The sequence below is a fragment of the Monodon monoceros genome, unplaced genomic scaffold (assembly GCF_005190385.1).
Source record: "Monodon monoceros isolate NGI ecotype Baffin Bay Population unplaced genomic scaffold, NGI_Narwhal_1 Super_Scaffold_4, whole genome shotgun sequence".
Classification (NCBI taxonomy): Eukaryota; Metazoa; Chordata; class Mammalia; order Artiodactyla; family Monodontidae; genus Monodon; species Monodon monoceros.
In genome coordinates, this window is record NW_021703781.1 from 27485576 (window position 1) to 27503202 (window position 17627).

Genomic DNA, 17627 nt, shown 5'->3' on the forward strand with positions numbered 1-17627 from the left:
CACACACACACACACACACACACACACACACACACACACACACACACCCTGGCGCTCTGCTCTTGCCTCTGCTTTCCATGCACTGCAAGCATCCGCCGGGTAACACAGGAGACCAAGCTGCTACTGCATGGGGCTTGGACAAGTGCAGGGAAAGGATGCATCCGCACCCTGGGAGAAAAAGCTGACCTCCCAACTAGCAGCCATGAAGCTGGGGGGCCCTGCAAGAGGGCCATCCTTTCCCTCCCCCATCCAAAGCCGTCACGTTGAGGAGAGCTGGGGAGAGAAGACACAAGGGCGGTTTACCGTCTCCCTTTCAAACTCCACGACTTCTGTTTCCCACTCCATGGAGTCTGTGTCAATGGCCGAGTCGTGGGAGCTGTGGGCCATCAGCTGCCGGAACCGGGCCTCCTTTTCCAACTGGGATTCCATCTGTTCCCTGTGAACAAAGAGAGAGCCATGGCAACGGCCCTCTGGGAGGCAAAGCATCCCACCAAAGTCCACTCGGAAATGAGGTGGACCATTCCCCTCCTCCCTCATACTTCACACCAGCTGCCTCATAAACCCAAGGCTTCTTGGGTACCAGTGAGTTTTCATAGTTTTTTTGTTTTTGTTTTTTTAAGTCTCAGAAAATTGCCCCTAATTTATCTAGGGGTTTAATGCAATTCTTACAGAAATGCCAGCAAGACTTTCTGTAGGCAGGGATAAGACTATTCTAAAATATACACAGAAAGGCAAAGGAATTAGAACAGCTAAGCCCATTTTGAAAATGAAGAATAAAATGGGAGAAATCACTCTACTTGATTTCAAGACTTATTATACGGCTACAGAAATCAGGACCGTGTGGAACTGCCAGGAAGACAGACACATGGATCAACGGAACAGAACAGAGGACCCAGAAATAGCCCCACAGAGTACAAAAGGTGCAGAAGTAGTTCAGTAGAGGAAGGATGGTCTTCAACGAATGATGCTGGAGCAAGCGGACATCCTGGCAACAGACTTCAACCTAAACCCCATACCTTATATAAAAATTAACGCAAGACCTATCACAGATTTAAATATAAAACTAAAAAACTTCTAGAAGGCAAGTATAGGAGAAAAATCTTTGAGATCTAGGACTGGATTAAGGGTTCTTAGACATAACACAATCCATTAAAAGTAAAAAAATAAAAATCAGCAAATCAGATTCGATCAAAATAAAAAGCTTTAGTTCTCAGAAAGATCCAGTGAGGAGGACGAAAAAAGACTCAGAAACCTGTTAACATGCCCCAGTAACATCCTTCTTCCTAGAACCTGGGCCCAGATGACCTCTCCAATTCCTCAGCACTGCCCAGTGGGTTCCTGCCACACCCCTCACTACTGTCGTTTCCTGCTCGACTGGACACGCTCCCATGTCCACACCTTTGCCTGAACCATGCTCAAGAATGTGTGGCCGGCTCTAGGAGGCCACGCAGCCCACGGGTAGTCCTTTTCCAAGCTTTCTTCCCCGACAGAGAAGCAGCTCTGCACTTCATGCTCACCACACACGGCTCACCTCTCACCCACTAGGCACATACATCTGTTGCTTCTGCAGACGGGGGTTTCCTGGGCAGCGGCAAGGACTCCCTCACCTGCATCCCACTGGTTAGAGAACTTAGCTCAGAGAAGGTGCAAATACAAATGTGCTGAATGAACAAACAAACGGAACTTGACATTTCTTAGAAGTTCCAGGCAACTCCAGCTCAATTAACCTGCAAAACCTCCTCCTGTGCTCAAGCCCCCGAGGCTCCAGGCTTTGCCTTAATTTGATTCCACCACCTGCTAGACCCTAACTGGGTGCCTGGAGAGAATCTGTCCCTTTGCCGCTTAACCCCCGGGATTTTCTTAGAGTGCTCAAGCCCCGGGGCTTCTGGGTTTTCACGGAGTAAATGAAGCTGTTTGCCTTACGTTAGGAGGTTCTGTTGAACGGGGAAGAAGGGGAAGCTGTCACCCACTTCCGGAAGGCGTCCCTCGGCTGTGCGAGGCTTGCACGCTCACCAGCTTCCAACCACCCTATCGGTTCCTCACGAGCAGGCGGACAGCCACCGCTTCTCAACTACCCGGTCTGGCTCTGGACTGCACTGACGATTGGCATCTGCCGATTTCTCTTCTTCAGCTTGGATCCCTGTATTTTCAGTACACTGCTAGGGGCCACCAAGTCTGAAGTAACACCCCTGGGAGCAGCGCTGTAACTGAGGGGATGCTGTCTGACATCCCAAACAGCACAGACTGCTGAGCGGTAGTCACAACCGCCTTCAAAAACGCTGCATCAGAATCTGTCATCATCCTGTTTGACTGCATGCTGGTCTCTCGGATGGCCCTGCCTTTGGTCTGTCTCCGTGTACTGTGAGCCCCACAGGGCAGGGACCCAGCAGCTTGTGCCTCCCCCGGGGCCTGGCCCCCATGCAGCAGGCACCTGGCAAGTCCTTGCTGAGTTGCCGAATGAATGAGGGAGGGAGGGAGGGGAGGGAGGGAGGGAATGAATGGACAACACATGCCTGCCTGACCCCCAGTGGACCGCCCAGGGCAGGGACCTTCCTTCCAATGAGCCTTGGCACACAGTGCCTGCCGACCCCAACTCACGCACCAAAGGGCCGCTGCCACGCTCTGTGCTGATCTAAGGATTTCTAATTAACTCTCAACAGAGAGGCAACACTCGGACACATTTTACGGACTGACCGAGTAAGGCAGAGTGAAGGGACAGACTGCCGGGCCTGCTCGTGGGGCTGCCTTGTCCTGACGGAAGCGGACACCGTGCTCCCGGGCGCCAGCGCACCCCAGCAGGCGCCCACCCCAGCGTACTTGAGCTCCTTCAGCTCCCGGCTGACGTCGTTCTTCTGTTTGCGAGTGTCATCCAGACTGCGCAGGGCCTCAGCCAGTTCGCTCACCGCCCGGTCCCGCTCCCGCCTCAGGTTGTCACAGAGCGTCCTGGCAGAGGGGGCAGAGGGCTAGGTCACTGTGAGGGGCAGGGGACAGAGGACTCACGGCTTGCAGTAAGGCCTGCAGCCCATGCTCCCAAACACCCCAGATGCACAGATGGAGCGCTTGAGAGTCTGGAGGCAAGGCCACCCAGGCCAATCCCACACAGAGACAGAGGGGACACTGGGGACCTGGCAGAGGGGACACCCCCACGGTTACTAGGCAACGAGCATCCGCTTCTAAACGTCCAGTGTTCGTCCCACAGGTTCAGCCTCAGTGTGCCTGGGGTTAACGACCACGCTCCCACCCGCGCAGCCCACCTGGCAAGCCCCTGTGCTCCAGCACCGGCCAGACACTGCACCACTACCCACGTGCAGGCTTTTCTAGAGATGCCCTCCACCCCACAACTAGACTGAGCCCCCCACTTGGACAGAAATCATGTCTTAGGCATCTCTGCAGCCCGGAGCCCTGTGCAGGTGGGAAGTGCAGGCTTAACAGCTCTCTACTAACGGACGTGTGGCCTCTGGGCTCCCAGGATCAGCTCAGTCACTCAGAGAGGTGGTGGGGACAGGTGACCAGGCAGCAGGAGAGTCTGTGCTGTGCTCTGTGCCACCTCCAGAACGGCATCCTGCCACTCGATGGACCCTGAGGGCTGGTCCCCACTTCTCCATGGCCCCAAATCTCCTCCAATCCGGAACCTTCATCTCCTGACCAGCCCAGGTGGACATCAGTCTCTCCAAACGGCCACAAGGGATCTTGCAGAAACTCTCAATGACCAAGTCCTCCCTTATCGCCATCATCATCACCACCACCACCACCACCACCACCAGGGCCTCTCTTGGCTTTATTCCAGGCCAAGGGACAAGTCTACACTCCTGGGCTCCCCTTCACAGGCCCTCACCACCTGCCCTCAGGAGACCTGCCAGCCGCTTCTCCTGTGACTCACCAAGTGCGCACCCCACTCATGCCACAACCAGTCCCAGCTCTGCCCTGAGCTCACCATACACCTTTGTTCATGATGGTCCCTCAGGCTGCAACACCCACCCCCCCTTCTCCACCTGGAAAAATGCCACTCGAGCTTCAGTTCTAGCACGAACACCATGCTTTCTGGGGAGACCTCCCTACCCGTCCCCCAGTTCCCTGCATGCCCCCACGAATTCACTGTTCACGCACCTCCCTCCCCCTGACCACCCTGTCCCACGAAGCTGCCTGTAGCCCCCGCGGTCCCGGCCCCTCATGGGCATCACACGTGCCCAGCAGCCTCAAAGGCTGTTTCTCTCCCAGGGTCTCCTTGCTCGAGGGACCTAAGATCCTGGCACACAGTAGGCGCCCAATGAATACTGGCTGAAAGAACACATTTTTGAAATGTCAGTTGCAACAGAAACCCCCTAAGAAAAAAGCCTGGCCTTATACCACTTCACGGGGGTCCATGCTGTGGACACAGCATGTGCTCGGACCTCTAGGGTGAAGGGAAATGGGAAGTCGAGACATGATGGAAAATGCTAAAATTCTCACTATGAGGCGAAGCTGGGGCATCACCTAGGGTGAAGAGGGACGACCCAGGTCACGCCCACCTTACCTGGAAGGAAGTGGTTATGACTCCGACCCTCCCACAGACCCAGGGCACCACGGGGAGACCCAAGCCCATGCGGCCCCGGGGCGCCCCATACCGGATGCTGTCCCGCTCCGCCACGATCTTGTCCCGCTCCTGGAAGGCCCAGTCCCGCCGGCACTTGGCCACATCCGCCTCCTGGAGGGCTTCCTTCAGCTCCTGGCACAGAGCCTTGCACTGCTTTCGAAGGATTTCAGCCTCCTTGTTGGCTCTCCCCGCGTCCATTGTCACCGTGTCTTTGATCTGGCGGGGGTGAGGGGCAGGCAGAGGGGAAGGTTACCAGGCCTTCTGGCCCAGAAGTGCCCTCCGACTGGTATAGGAGCTGGGGCTGGACTCTCGGGAGCTGGACGGAGGGAGACACTGGGGTCTCAGCCAGAGCCCGTCCCAACACCGCCCCCCACCCCCCATGACTACGTGTTTCACAGCCACGTTCAGACCCCTAGCGATGCTGTATTAGGGTCCGCCCAAGCTCTCACAGCGCCACACAGAGCCAGGACCAGGGGCCCAGGTGGAATTCCCCCTGGAGGGCTCCTGCCAGACCCTGCCCTGCCACTCACGTGGTATACGTTTTGCGAAGAGCCCACTACATGTCCCTAAAGAGCTCTCGTGACGAACGTGACACGAGACCCCACTGCAGTGAAGGGTGCAGCACTGGTCACCATGCTCCCCACCCGCTGCGTCTACAATACAGTTTTTACACTCCAGCATACGGAGTTATTCCTCAATCTGAAAACACACCACTACGTTTGCTGGTGAAGTCCTATGTGTTTCAGTTCCTTTAAAAAGCTGAGATCTAAAGGATTTGCACCTGGACCCCCCCAAAGCGTTACACGCTCCATTAAAATTGCAAATCAAACTCTTTGAAGCGCTCATACAGAAAGCTCCCTCTGTGCCTCTATAATCCTCAGAAAAATGAAGAATGTGACAGATGACAAAGTGAGCATCTACTGCAAGAGTAACTCCTGGTCCGGCTCAAAGGCTTTCTGAAGAAGCAAAATACACGCAACACGAGAACGCGCCTCTGCTCATCCTCCACCTCTCGCAGTACTTCCTCCCTCGCACAGAGCTCCCCCACTTTCTAGCAAATTCAGCTCCCCAAGCAGGACTGGGCATAGGAGATGCAAGCGCATTCAGGGGCAGCAGAAAGACCGGCCCGTCCAAGTGACCAAGCTGGGCTTTCTAGGGGACAGCGGCTCTGTCAGAGGGCCTGTCTTGGGAAGCAACCTAGTATCTGGAAGGACCTCCGTGACACGCAGCAGCGCCCCACAGCTTCCCTGTGGGGGACCAGCCGCCCCGGACGGTAACCATGTCCTCCTGACGCCGGCGAACCTTCAGTGGACTTGGCCTGCCCATGGTCAGAGTCTGGACACCGGCCCTTGTGAAGGAAGCTCCTAGATGTGCCCACTCGGAAAGGTGGGAAGCAGGGGAGAGAGGGGTCACAGCTGACCTGGTGTCCAGAGTGAGGCAAAGACCCTGACAGGCCCCCCCCCCCGCCCCCGCCTGCCCTCTCTTTGCACAACCCACTCGGGAGAAGACAGCAGGGAGAGGGAGGGCAGTGGCAGAGAAAAGAGGGTAAATAAAGAGCGAGGTACAGAGAGAAGGGAGGACAGTGTAGGAAGCCATCAGGGGTCAGAGGGAAAAAGAACCACCGCCCCAGCTGAGCGGAACGAGGACAGTTCTGAGACCACGAAGCTAGCCTGGCTGAAGGCCCACCTCAGCCAAACCCACCACCACCACCACCACCAAGAAGTGGCTGCTGGAGAGGGGCGGGATCAATCCCCAAGGGTCTCGCAGGCCACGGGGAGATAGGACCCTCCTGCCCACACCTCAGAGCCAGGATGACCCAGGTCACAGACCTGGCCTACTCTGGCCAGGCGGGGAGTGGTCGTGTCCCAGAAGCCAGATAAACTCAAGAAGGAGCCGAGGAAAAAAAAAAAAAAAAGGAAAAAGAGCGACCACATGGAATGTACCAGTCAGGTAGAAGGTATCAACCAGTCTCAGAAATGTTGAAATGTGTGTGCATTGGCAGAGAAAGTACATCTTGGAGTTCAGGAATTATATTAGTGCCATTTGCTGAGGATATCCACAGATGATACTGACCAGAGGTGCTTTGATGTTGGTAGAGTTTCCTCTAGAAATAAAAAATAGGGAAAAAAAAAAAAAAAAAAAAAAAGAAGGAGCCGAGGGTTTCAGTTCTGGAAGCTGCAGGGGTGGGGGGCTGGGGCTGTCCTCTCTTGCCTGCTGACTGGGATGGGTGCCCAGAGAAGACTCCTGCCTCAGCTGACAGGCAGACTTCACACGCTGCCAGGGCCCCCCTGCCAAGGCCCGGGAACCGGGCTCCAGGCGGGAGGCACACATGAGCAATGGGAGGGGGGTGACACAGGCCACCAGATCTAGCACCACGGGGCAGTCGGGGGTCTTCCTCCTCCTCTGTGCTTCCACATTCCTACAAAGAGCACGATTGCTCTTTGCCCCCCTTGCTCCCTGGGGGGCATCCATCATCTCAGCCCCCTCCAGGGGGCTGCTGGCCTATCACAGGCTCACCACCTTCTATGGGTTTAACACACTGTTCTCGACTTTTTAGCTTACTGACCGACTCAGGCATTTTTAATGTTTTATTCTTCATCATTTTGTTTTCCTTATTTGGTATCAACATTTTCCCCAACAATTAAGCTCTCAAACCAGAATGTGAAAGTGAGGTGACATTTTCTCCAGGGCAATTACCAAGTCCTAACGCATTATATTTGCCCATTAAGAATTTCTTCATTCCAGTCTTGTAAAAATTGCATCAAAGGAAATACTCCTTTTCACAATGGCTTTCACCTTGATGGTCTGGAGAAGTCTCACTCCCTTTGTAGGAAATTATTGCTGTTTGGCCCATTTTTGCCTATGAAAACAATCTTATAGGATGCACCCTAATCCTAACAGGGTAGTAAGGCTCAGATGGGCATACAAATAATCCTAATAATAAAGACACAAATCATTCCTACTTTATGCAGATATTATCCCAAGTGTGTTTTCAAGGTTAAACCACCTGATCATCATGACCACACGGTGAAGCGGACGCTGTCAGCGTTTCCAGTTTGTAGGTAAGGAGACTGAGGCCCAGAGAGCTAGGAGCGGTAAGAGGTCACATGGCTGAGGAGGTCCACTCTCCAAACACAGTCCCCAGCATGGCCTGGGCATCAGGCAGCATCACAGTCCGCAGAGAGGCCCACGAGGCCCTGGCCGCCCCTCGGGCATCAGCCCTGCCTCATGCTCGGTCCAGAGGGCCCTAGCTTCAACAATCCACACACACACACCGTCCCTTACTAAGCTGCCCGACCTTTAACACCTTGCTTTTCACTTCTCACAGCCCAGTTTTAAAGCCTTCATTCTAACTGACCTGCACCAAGTAGAACGGAGAGGTATGAACAGAGAACTATTCCGATGGGAAGAAAGTCTGCTCTGATCAAGTTCAGCAGCTCGAAACAGAGCCACACACAAACTAACCGAACGGGAAGGCGGTCTCAAAGAGGGGAGTCCACAGGCCTGTCCAAGCCCCAGCAGGGCACACCTGCTCTTGGGGGTAAGCAACGCCACTGATGAGGCCTGGCTGGTCAGGTAGGAAAGATGCAGAGAATCCCCGCTGATCACTCGGGAGTCAAGCTCAGTGCCTCAATTCCGATGCTGCTGAGCGCCACTCCCCTGACCCTGGAGGCATGCCCCCGCCAGGGAGCAAGGCTTGAGAAGAGTACTGGGCTCAACCTAGTAGAACAGCTTCCCAGGAGCCCAGACCACCCCTCTAAAGAGCAGACTCCTCAGATGTTGGGGTGAAGGAACACTGAGTGTGCCCTTCTGGACTCACAGGGCCAAAGGTACCTACGGCTTTGGGAACGTGGCCCTGGGATCTTGCTTCTTAAGGAGCAAGCCCTTGAGCTGACTTCCAGCAAAAGACTGATCTACCATCACATCAGCTGTCAGCTCCAGACACCCAGGACCACAGCTGAACCTCACCTGTGTCCCCTGCAGCCCGAACAGAGCTGGGCACCGAGTGTGAGCTCAGCAGTTACCCAGGAGGCATCCAATAGCCCAGGCAGCAGCAGGCTGAAGGCTGCTCCCTGCTCCTCTGGACACCTGGGCGTCACAGCCCTCTTTCCCTCGCCACCTTCCTACCTGTCGCAGCGCCTCCATCTCCTCGCTGGCCGCCTGCTTCTCAGACGTGCTGCTCTTGAGCTTGGACTCGGCCAGCTCCACCTCGGTCTGCAGCTTGTCCAGCTCGGAGATGACCTGGTCGCGCTCGCTCATGATGAGCTTGTACTCGCTGTACACCGCATCCCGCTCCTCCTTGTACTTCTCTGACTCCTTGGCGGTTTTCGCCTGTGTGGTCCTCAACTCCGTCAGCTCCGACTGCAGCAGCTCCATCTCCCACTGCAGGTCCTTGTTCTGGGCCGTGGCCTTGTTCAGCTCGTGGTGGATGGCCTCGAACCTGGCGGAGACAGGCAGCCAGGACGAGGGCGTGGGGACCTGCCCAGCCAGCTCTGCCGCGCCGGACAGTCGAGCGTGAAGTTTTGAACGCGGTCATTCTCCACACCCCCAAGAAAGAAAAGTGATGAAGGACCAGGACCCCTGGACCGGGAATTTTTCTCAGCCTTTTACAAATACTGGAAGATGGACTGAGAATTTCATGCCCTCTGCTCTACTGGAAATAACAGTGTTATTTCTTCCACAGTCAGGCTACGTTACCTTTAAAAATAAGAACAAAACAAAGCTAGAATCACAGCCTATGAAAGACAAAAGTGGCCTGAACAATCGTTGAGTCTGAGCACCTCATTTTACAGATACAGGGGATAAGGCCTCGAGACACAGGTGCCTGGCCCAACGCCTCCAGGTTAGCGTGAGAGCACCGCTCGGTCCTTCCAGGCCAGAAAGCACCTGCCATGCAGGCGGCCCTGCAAATTACAGCCTGCAGCTCTAGAGCAGCATTTCTGAGTGTGGGTTCCTTAGAAACCAATCCTGCACAGAGCTCCATTTAAAAAAAGTGTGCTCTCTGATGACTGATGTTTGGGAAAAACACTGCATTCTGTTCCCTCTTGGGAGATTCTAGCGCACAGTATCGGAGTAAAGGTTCTGAGAAGTCCTGCAGCACAGACACCTGTTTGTGTGCAACCCGGCAATTCCCAAACCCTTTTAAAGCCAGAGAACGCTTTTCATATAAACCTGATAAGCACCCCAGAGAACAGGTATTCTGCAGGAACGTACCTTAAGAAACAATGTTGCAGGGCAGGGGTCACATCCCTACAGATTATCTACCTTAATAGAAAGTGCAACTTTAGAAGAACAATGCCTAGGACAATTAACTTTCCTATCTGCCAGGTGGGTGACTGACACAGAGGGGAGAGGCTTGTGGGGTGACCTGAGAAACAGGACGGTCAGAACACGCCCGAGTCGCTCAGATGGAAGAAAGGAAGGAGCACAAGTGCCAAGACAGTGTCAGGAAAATGTTTCCTGGACGTAAGTAATTTTTGATTGAAAAAGTTCAATTGCTTTTTCTTTTTACCCCCCAGAAAGTGGCGGAGAGCCTTGCAGATAGGTAACCACAAGCCCACAGAGGAGAGTGGCCCCTGGCAGAGAGGATGCTTTGGCCCTCTGGCCATTCTCTGAGTGCAAGAGACAGGCCAGCTCGCTCGCTCCCCTCCTTGACGGCCTAGGCTCCTACCTCCTCAGGGAGAGGGCGCACTGGTGCTGCAGCTGGATGGCCGTGTCCCTCTGCTGGGTCAGCATCTCCGTCTGCTTCAGAAGGCGCTGGTTCTCCTCCTCTAGCTGCTCCAGGCGGCTCAGGTCCGAGCTGTGGACGGCGACTTTCTCGCTATACCTCTTCCGCAGGGCGTCATAGTCCTTCTTAACCACCTCCAGCTTGTCCATGGCCGTGTCATACAGCTTGTTGAGAATTTCTGATGACCCGTTGTGCTTCAACACCTGGGGACCACAGAGTCACGATTACCAAAGGTCTGAGGGCAGGAGGAAGGACAAACTCGCCTCCGTCTGTCTGGGGGAAAGACTGTTGACAAGGGAGGGGAGGTCACACCCTCTGGCTTTCAGGGGTCTTGAGGTCTGATTCCACAGGCCCCGCTGAGTTGATTCATTCGTTCACAAACATTCCTTAAGTAGTGTACAGGAAAGAGTCACCATAGCAGGCCTGAGACTTCCATCCTTAGAAAGGCCTGCTTGCAAGTTGACCCTTAGCTGGCGCCTGGGAACGTGAACAGTAAGCAGCTCCCTGGATGATATAAAACTTTCCCGAGTGATAGGAAGGGCTCCCCATGCCTGGACTGGATGAACAGTGTGTTTTTGGCTCAGCACCTGCTTTCTTCTGGGAGTCTGAAATTTCAGAGCATGCTAAGCAGGGGGTTCCTACGTGGCCAGCTCCCAGTAAAAACCCCGGGCAGAGAGCATCTCATGGGCTTCCCTGGCTACATTTCACACGTGTTGTCATGATTCGGTACTGGGGGAACTAAGTCTGTCCTGTGAGACTCCACAGCGGGAGGACTCTTGGAACCTAGCACCTGATTTCCTCTGGACTTCACACCATGCACCTCTTCCCTTTGCTGATTTTGCTTTGTGTCCTTTTGCTGAAATAAATTTTACCTGTGAGTAGGATTATACGCTAAGTCCTGTGAGTCCTTCTAGCAAATCACCAAACCTGAGGGTGATGCTGAGGATCCCTGACACAAGTACCTAATATATTCTAGCCCTGTTCTAAATGCTGGTGATGCTGAACAGACACAATGACTGTGGCCTGTGGACCTCTTAGAGACAGAGATCGGTAGATAGAGATCAGTTCTCAAATAAAATAACTTGAGAGCATAATAAGGGCTGTCAAGGAAATAAAAAATAAAACAGGATAACGAGCTGGAGAGAGACTTCTGGGCAGCAGAGTAGCTTGTGAGAGAGTCCATAGCCTGAGGAGGCCTTTCTAAGAAGGTGATTTCTGAGCCTGGGTGCAAATGAAGACCAGCAGCCAAGAACACATGAGGCAGAGGAGTGAGCAAGTGCAAAGGCCTTGAGGCAGGAATCACCAGCCATGTCCTAGGCACAAACAGGAAGGCAGGGAGGAGTGACTGGAACCCAGTGAACAAGGAGAAGTGGATTCAAAAAAATGGCCAGAAAGCAGTGGTTAAGGCTCCGCGCTCCCAATGCAGGGGGCCCGGGTTCAATCGCTGGTCAGGGAATTAGATCCCACACGCATGCCGCAACTAAGGAGCCCGCCTGCCGCAACTAAGACCTGGCACAACCAAATTAATAAATATATACTTTTTAAAAAGTATAAGGTTAGGGCTTCCCTGGTGGCGCAGTGGTTGAGAGTCCGCCTGCCGATGCATGGGACACGGGTTCGTGCCCCGGTCCAGGAAGATCCCATGTGCCGCGGAGCGGCTGGGCCCGTGAGCCATGGCCGCTGAGCCTGTGGGTCCGGAGCCTGTGCTCCGCAACGGGAGGGGCCACAACACTGAGAGGCCCGCGTACCGAAAAAAAAAAAAAAGTATAAGGTTAAGAGTGCAGATTTTAAAAAAATAAAATAAAAAGGCCAGAGAAGTCGGCACAGTTTCAAGGCTCACAGCAAAGACTGTATCCTGAGTGAGATGGGAACCATGGGAGGGTTTAAGCAAGAGAGCTTTCTACTCTGAATTACAGGGGGCACTAACGCTCACTCAGGGTGCTGCTCTACAGAACAAAATACACGATGTGTTAAGAGGTGGTCAGGGCCGGCTGACTTCTGCTAAGCACCTCAGGGGATCTGAGCCCTTGGGCTGAGGGCTCATATCTCCTGAGCACCCCCGCAGCCCCCCCACCCCATGACACGACTGAGCCAGAAAGGCTTGCTTAACCGTTCCAGGTCCAACAGTCTAGGAATCACCTGGCTCATCCAACATGGACCCTGAGTTATCAGAAGATCTTTGCAGCCCAGAGAACCAGAACCTGGAACTACTGAATATTCCCTGTGGAGGGAGGGTGAGCCCTCAATACATACGATTAACAGGAAAGAGCTAATTCAAATGTCAGAATCTTTTAGAGGCAAGGAAAGTGAGTTCATTCCTCTGAGACATTAGCTCCTAGGACTACAGATTAATGGGGGAAAAGGGAATCTCAGAAATCAGCTCATTCAGGGCTTTTAGTCTTTTTCCTTTTCTTTCTTTTCTTTTTTTAAAGCAAAACTCCTTCCTTCAAAGGAAATCTTACGAGGACACCAAACTACAAAACTCACTTTAAAAAGTGGTACACAGCTTCCTCGGGCGGTTAAAATCTTCACCATTTTATAAAAATGCGTCACTGTTGCAGATCAGGACTCCATGCTGAGCAATAGTCAGAAAACCACTGACTTAGCCTCACTCGATCATTTAAAGTCTTCTTAAAGACACAATGCAGTATCTTCCAAACATACAGCAAAGCACAGCAAATAAGGTAACAGAATTTTAAGTACCCACCACTTAGCTCTCATCTTAAGGACTGGCTCCAGGACTCCCCACGGATACCAAAATCCATGAATGCTCACATCCCTCATATAACATGGTGTAGTATTTACATACGAACTACGCACATCCTCCCTATACTTTAAATCATCTCTAGATTACTTATAATACCCAACACAACAAAAACGCTATGTAAATATAGCTGTCAGCAAGGCAAATTCAAGGTTTGCTCTTTCAAACTTTCTGGAATTTTTTTTTTTTCCCCAATCCCTGGTTGGTTGAATCCTCAGATGTGGAACCCACGGATATAGAGGGCCGGCTCTACCTTGTCGCACGTCTCAAATTGCTTTCCAAAGATATAAAATAGTACAGGTGCTTGGCCAAAGCCCCCAGTACACCCTTCTCTTATCTAGTACCCCTTTCCTCCCCTCCAGAATTGCTCTCCTAAATTTGCTGTCAACCATCACCATGCACAATATTTTACCTATACTGCTGCTGTGCTCATGAAAGTTCCTAACGGTGGTCCCTGTGCTTCCTTCTAGTCAACGCTGCTTTTGAGGTGTGATCAGTGCTGCAGGGAGTGCTTCACTGTAGGAGTACATCACACGGGTTTTTCTTTTTAGATTTTTAAAAAAATCTTATTGAAATATAGTTGATTTACAATGTTGTGTTAGTTTCAGGTGTACAGCAAAGTGATTCAGTTTTACATATATATATATATATATATATATATCTTTTTTAGATTATTTCCCATTATAGCTTATTATAAGATATTGAGTATAGTTCTCTGTGCTATACAGTAGATCCTTGTTGGTTATCTATTTTGTATTGTGGATAGATCTTTTTAAATTGAAGTCTAGTTGATTTACAACATTCTGTTAATTTCTGCTATACAACAGAGTGATTCAGCCATACACATATATTCTTTTTCATATTGTTTTCCTTTATGGTTTATCACAGGATATTGAATATAGTTCCCTGTGCTATACAGTAGGACCTTGTTGTTTATCCATTCTATATATAATAGTTTGCATCTGCTAGTCCCAAACTCCCAATCCATCCCTCCCCCTTAGCAACCACAAGTCTGTTGTCTATGCCTGCATCACACATTCTCAGTCTGATGGATAGATGTTTACATCATCTCCATTTTTTTTTGCTGTTATAAATGACACTCTTGTGAACCCTGTACATGTCTCCTCTCCCACACCGGTGAGATTCTCCTCTAGGGTGGACACCTTGAAGTAGAGCTAAGGATCAGAATACGGACTTTTCCCCGCTGATTGGACGATAGCAAATTGCTCTCCAGGGAGGCTATCCCAATTTATATCCCACCACCTGTGGGCAGTTCTGAAAGTTACTGTCGTCAACGCATCCTCACCAAGGTTTCATACGGTCAGGTTCTTCTTTTAGTTTTTACTTGTGATAAAATACACATAACACATGACCGTCTTAGCCTCCTTCAACCTCTGAAGTATACATTTCTGTAGCGTTTTGTGTACTCACATTGTTGTGCAACCAACTTCCAGAACTTTTTCATCTTGCAAAACTGAAACTCTGTCCCCACTAAACAATTAGCTGTTCCCCCTCCCCCAGCCCCTGGCAGCCAGCCTCCTACTTTGTTTTCTATGAATCCAACTACTCTAGAGGTATATACAGTATTTATAAATAGAATCAAGTAAAAGGAATCCTACAGTATGTATCTTTTTGTGACTGACTGACTTCATTTAGCATAATGTCCTCAAGGTTCATCCAGGCTGCAGTATGCGACAGAATTTCCTTCCTTCTTGAAGATGAAAAATATTCCATTGTATATATGTACTGCATTTTGCTTATCCATTCATTCGTCAGAGGATACTTGGGATGTTTCCACCTCTTGGCTATCGTGAAACAATCAGATTTCTTTTTTAAGTACTGCCAGTCTCATGGACAAAAAATAAGATCTCTTTTTTTAAAAACTTGCTTTCCTGATTACTAGAAAGACAGAGCAACTCTCCTTATGTTTATTGACTACACACACTTTCTCTTCTATGAATTGCCTGTCCATATCCTTTATTTTCCTTTCCTCCTTCCTTCCCCACCTGCCCCTTCCTCCCCCCCTCCCCCTTCCTCTCCCTTCCTTTCTTTCTGCAGAACTTATTTCTAAATTCCAGGTACTGATCCTTTTCCAGTTATATTCATTACAAATATCTTTTCCCAGTATGTGGCTTTTAAATCTTCTTGAGTGCCCTTTGTTACTAAAATTTCACGTTTTAATGTGGTAAAATCTATCAATCATTTCCTTTATGGTTTGTGGTTTGGTTGTTTTACTTAAATTCTTTCCTTCCTACCTTGAGATCATGAGGATACTCTCTCTCATTAGTTTTTCTAAAAAGTGTTAGTTTTACTTTTCACATTTAAATCTTTAAACTATTTATTTAAACTACTGGAATATATTTTTGTATATGTTGCAAGATAGAGATACAACATTATTCTTTTCCATAAATTACTAGACAAAGGAGAACTAGGTCCCCAAGTGCAGTACAAACTGAGGACCCCTGAATTTGTCCAGGTGCAGACAATGAGGGTTGGAGGACAGCAAGGACATCAGGTGACACAGTGCCCACCACTGAAAGATGAGAAGGGCATCCCACAAGGATGTGCCCACACATGCCCAGGACACACAGCGCCAGTGGAGAGCTCTCCTGCCTTCAGGGTCACATCTGGAAAAGAACCAGCTTCTAGACCAGACTGCCCTGTCTTGTGGGCAGTACCTCAAACATTCCAATTAAAAATCACTCCAAATGTTTTATTCTCTAAACATCTCCAAGCCAGGTGAGAAGCCCAAGGCTCCAAAAGAGCCCCCTGTGGTTTACTACAGAACAAAAGCACTGCTGCCATTCCCAGAGTTTCCCACAAGGTGGCAGGCCTGAGTAGACAGCCAAATGCACTCCCACAGTTGTCCAGCCTTCCAAGCTTCATTCAAGGAACAAACTAGCTCTGGGACTTCCCTGGTGGTCCAGGGGTTAAGACTCCATGCTCCCAGTTCAGGGGGGCCTGGGTTTGATCCCGCATGGCGCAACTAAAACCCGGCCCGGCGCAGCCAAATAAATAAATAAATATTTAAAAAAAGAAGAAGAAGAAAAAAAGAACAAGAAACAAATTCGTTCTCATCACAAGAAAAAAAATGTGTTAACTATATAAGTTGATGTATATTAACTGGACTTATTGTGGTGATCATTTCACAATGTATACAAATATCAAATCGTAATATAGTACACCTGAAACTAATACAATGTTACATGTCAGTTATACTTCAATTTTTAAAAAAATTTAATAAAATATAAATTAAATATCACCCCACATATTAATAAAATAAAACCTAATTTTAAAGACTGCCTTGAAACAATGCAAAGAAAAACCCTGTTCGGGGCACTGGCCCAGCAGAGTCCACGTGCACTGGTCCACAACAGTCAACACTGCAGTTTGGCCTCTCTTCACTGGGAAGTAGCCCCCAAATGCCCCAACCGTGAGGTGCTTGGATGGGGTCTGTATGACAATCCAGAGGCACCTGAGGGCAGAGTGAATCTGCTGCCAGGATGGGTCACAATTTTCCAGTGAGACAGGGTCAATCAGAGAAAATCCCAGAACAAACCCAGAAACAAAATCAGAAAGGCTGGGATCCTTTCTGTTGCCCAACCCAGCCCTGCTAACGCAGTAGGATCCGGGATCAGAAGAGACGACCCTAGGGAGATCAGACTGATACCCTGTGCTGTCTCAGCGGCCCATGCCACAGGTGAAAGCTCTGCATGAGAAGGCCTTGCTTTTTATGAGCTACCCATTTTCCTCAACTCCTAACCTCTCGTCGTAGCCCTGGAGTCACAAGAACAGTCTCTTTCCCATACGACAGCACCCGGATATTCAGAGGCTCATGGGGCCCCTAACACTTCTCAACTTTTCTCTACAAGCCGGGCTGAGAATCATGCCTGTGCTAATGTAATCAACAGCCTGTGAAGAAATCTGGGAAAACCGCAGTCACAGTTAACTCCAGAGGATTTGAAAAGCGACCCTATCAGTCTACAGTCTTTCCTTTTTACTATTACACGATTATGTTCTTGGTAGACAGGCGCACACACACTAACAGTCAAACGTTTAGCTTCCCAGCTAAGGCTAACAGTGCTCTGAGAGACAGAATAGTTAAATCTGGCTCAGAATTCTAAAATGAAAAAGGTGATAAACTTCTCAGCTCACGCAGGCAGCAGTCTTTAGAGATGCCCCTCCTCCGGCCTGTGAGGAGGGGGTGAAAGTGACCCAGGGGAGGCACAAACCCAGGGTTTGGTCCCATCCACACACCAAGACGGCCACAGCCTGAGCTGCTCCCCTCAGGGAGGCCAAGAACATAGCTGTCCTTATATCCTGCTCCACACTGGTCAGAAACACTCTGGGCTTCTCTGAGAGCCAAGCTCTTTGAAGACTAAGAAACCCCTTTCTTGGGTTATCTGAGAAAAGAAGTTAACTTTCATGAATCACCAAAGAAAAGAGTATATTTAAAGACAGGTGACAAGGCCAGAAGGAGGAGAGGGAACTTTCCTGGAGCCTTGAGTTTCCCCAATAAATTGGCAGAACCTATTTTTTTAAGAAAAGAAAAGCACTGCTCT

At 50.5% G+C, this 17627-nt stretch overlaps 1 protein-coding gene across 2 annotated transcripts in view; it reads right to left on the bottom strand.

Moving 5' to 3' along the window:
• The window catches only part of DLG5 (discs large MAGUK scaffold protein 5), a 139073-nt gene that overhangs the window by 49011 nt on the left and 72435 nt on the right, over positions 1-17627 (bottom strand). For both annotated transcript variants that reach the window (XM_029245190.1, XM_029245189.1), the window contains exons 6-10: positions 10245-10504; positions 8702-9014; positions 4605-4789; positions 2818-2943; positions 304-436 (exon numbers count right to left, since the gene is read on the bottom strand). In XM_029245190.1, coding sequence (XP_029101023.1) covers positions 304-436; positions 2818-2943; positions 4605-4789; positions 8702-9014; positions 10245-10504 — 1017 coding nt within the window. The remainder of the gene's footprint in view (positions 1-303; positions 437-2817; positions 2944-4604; positions 4790-8701; positions 9015-10244; positions 10505-17627) is intronic.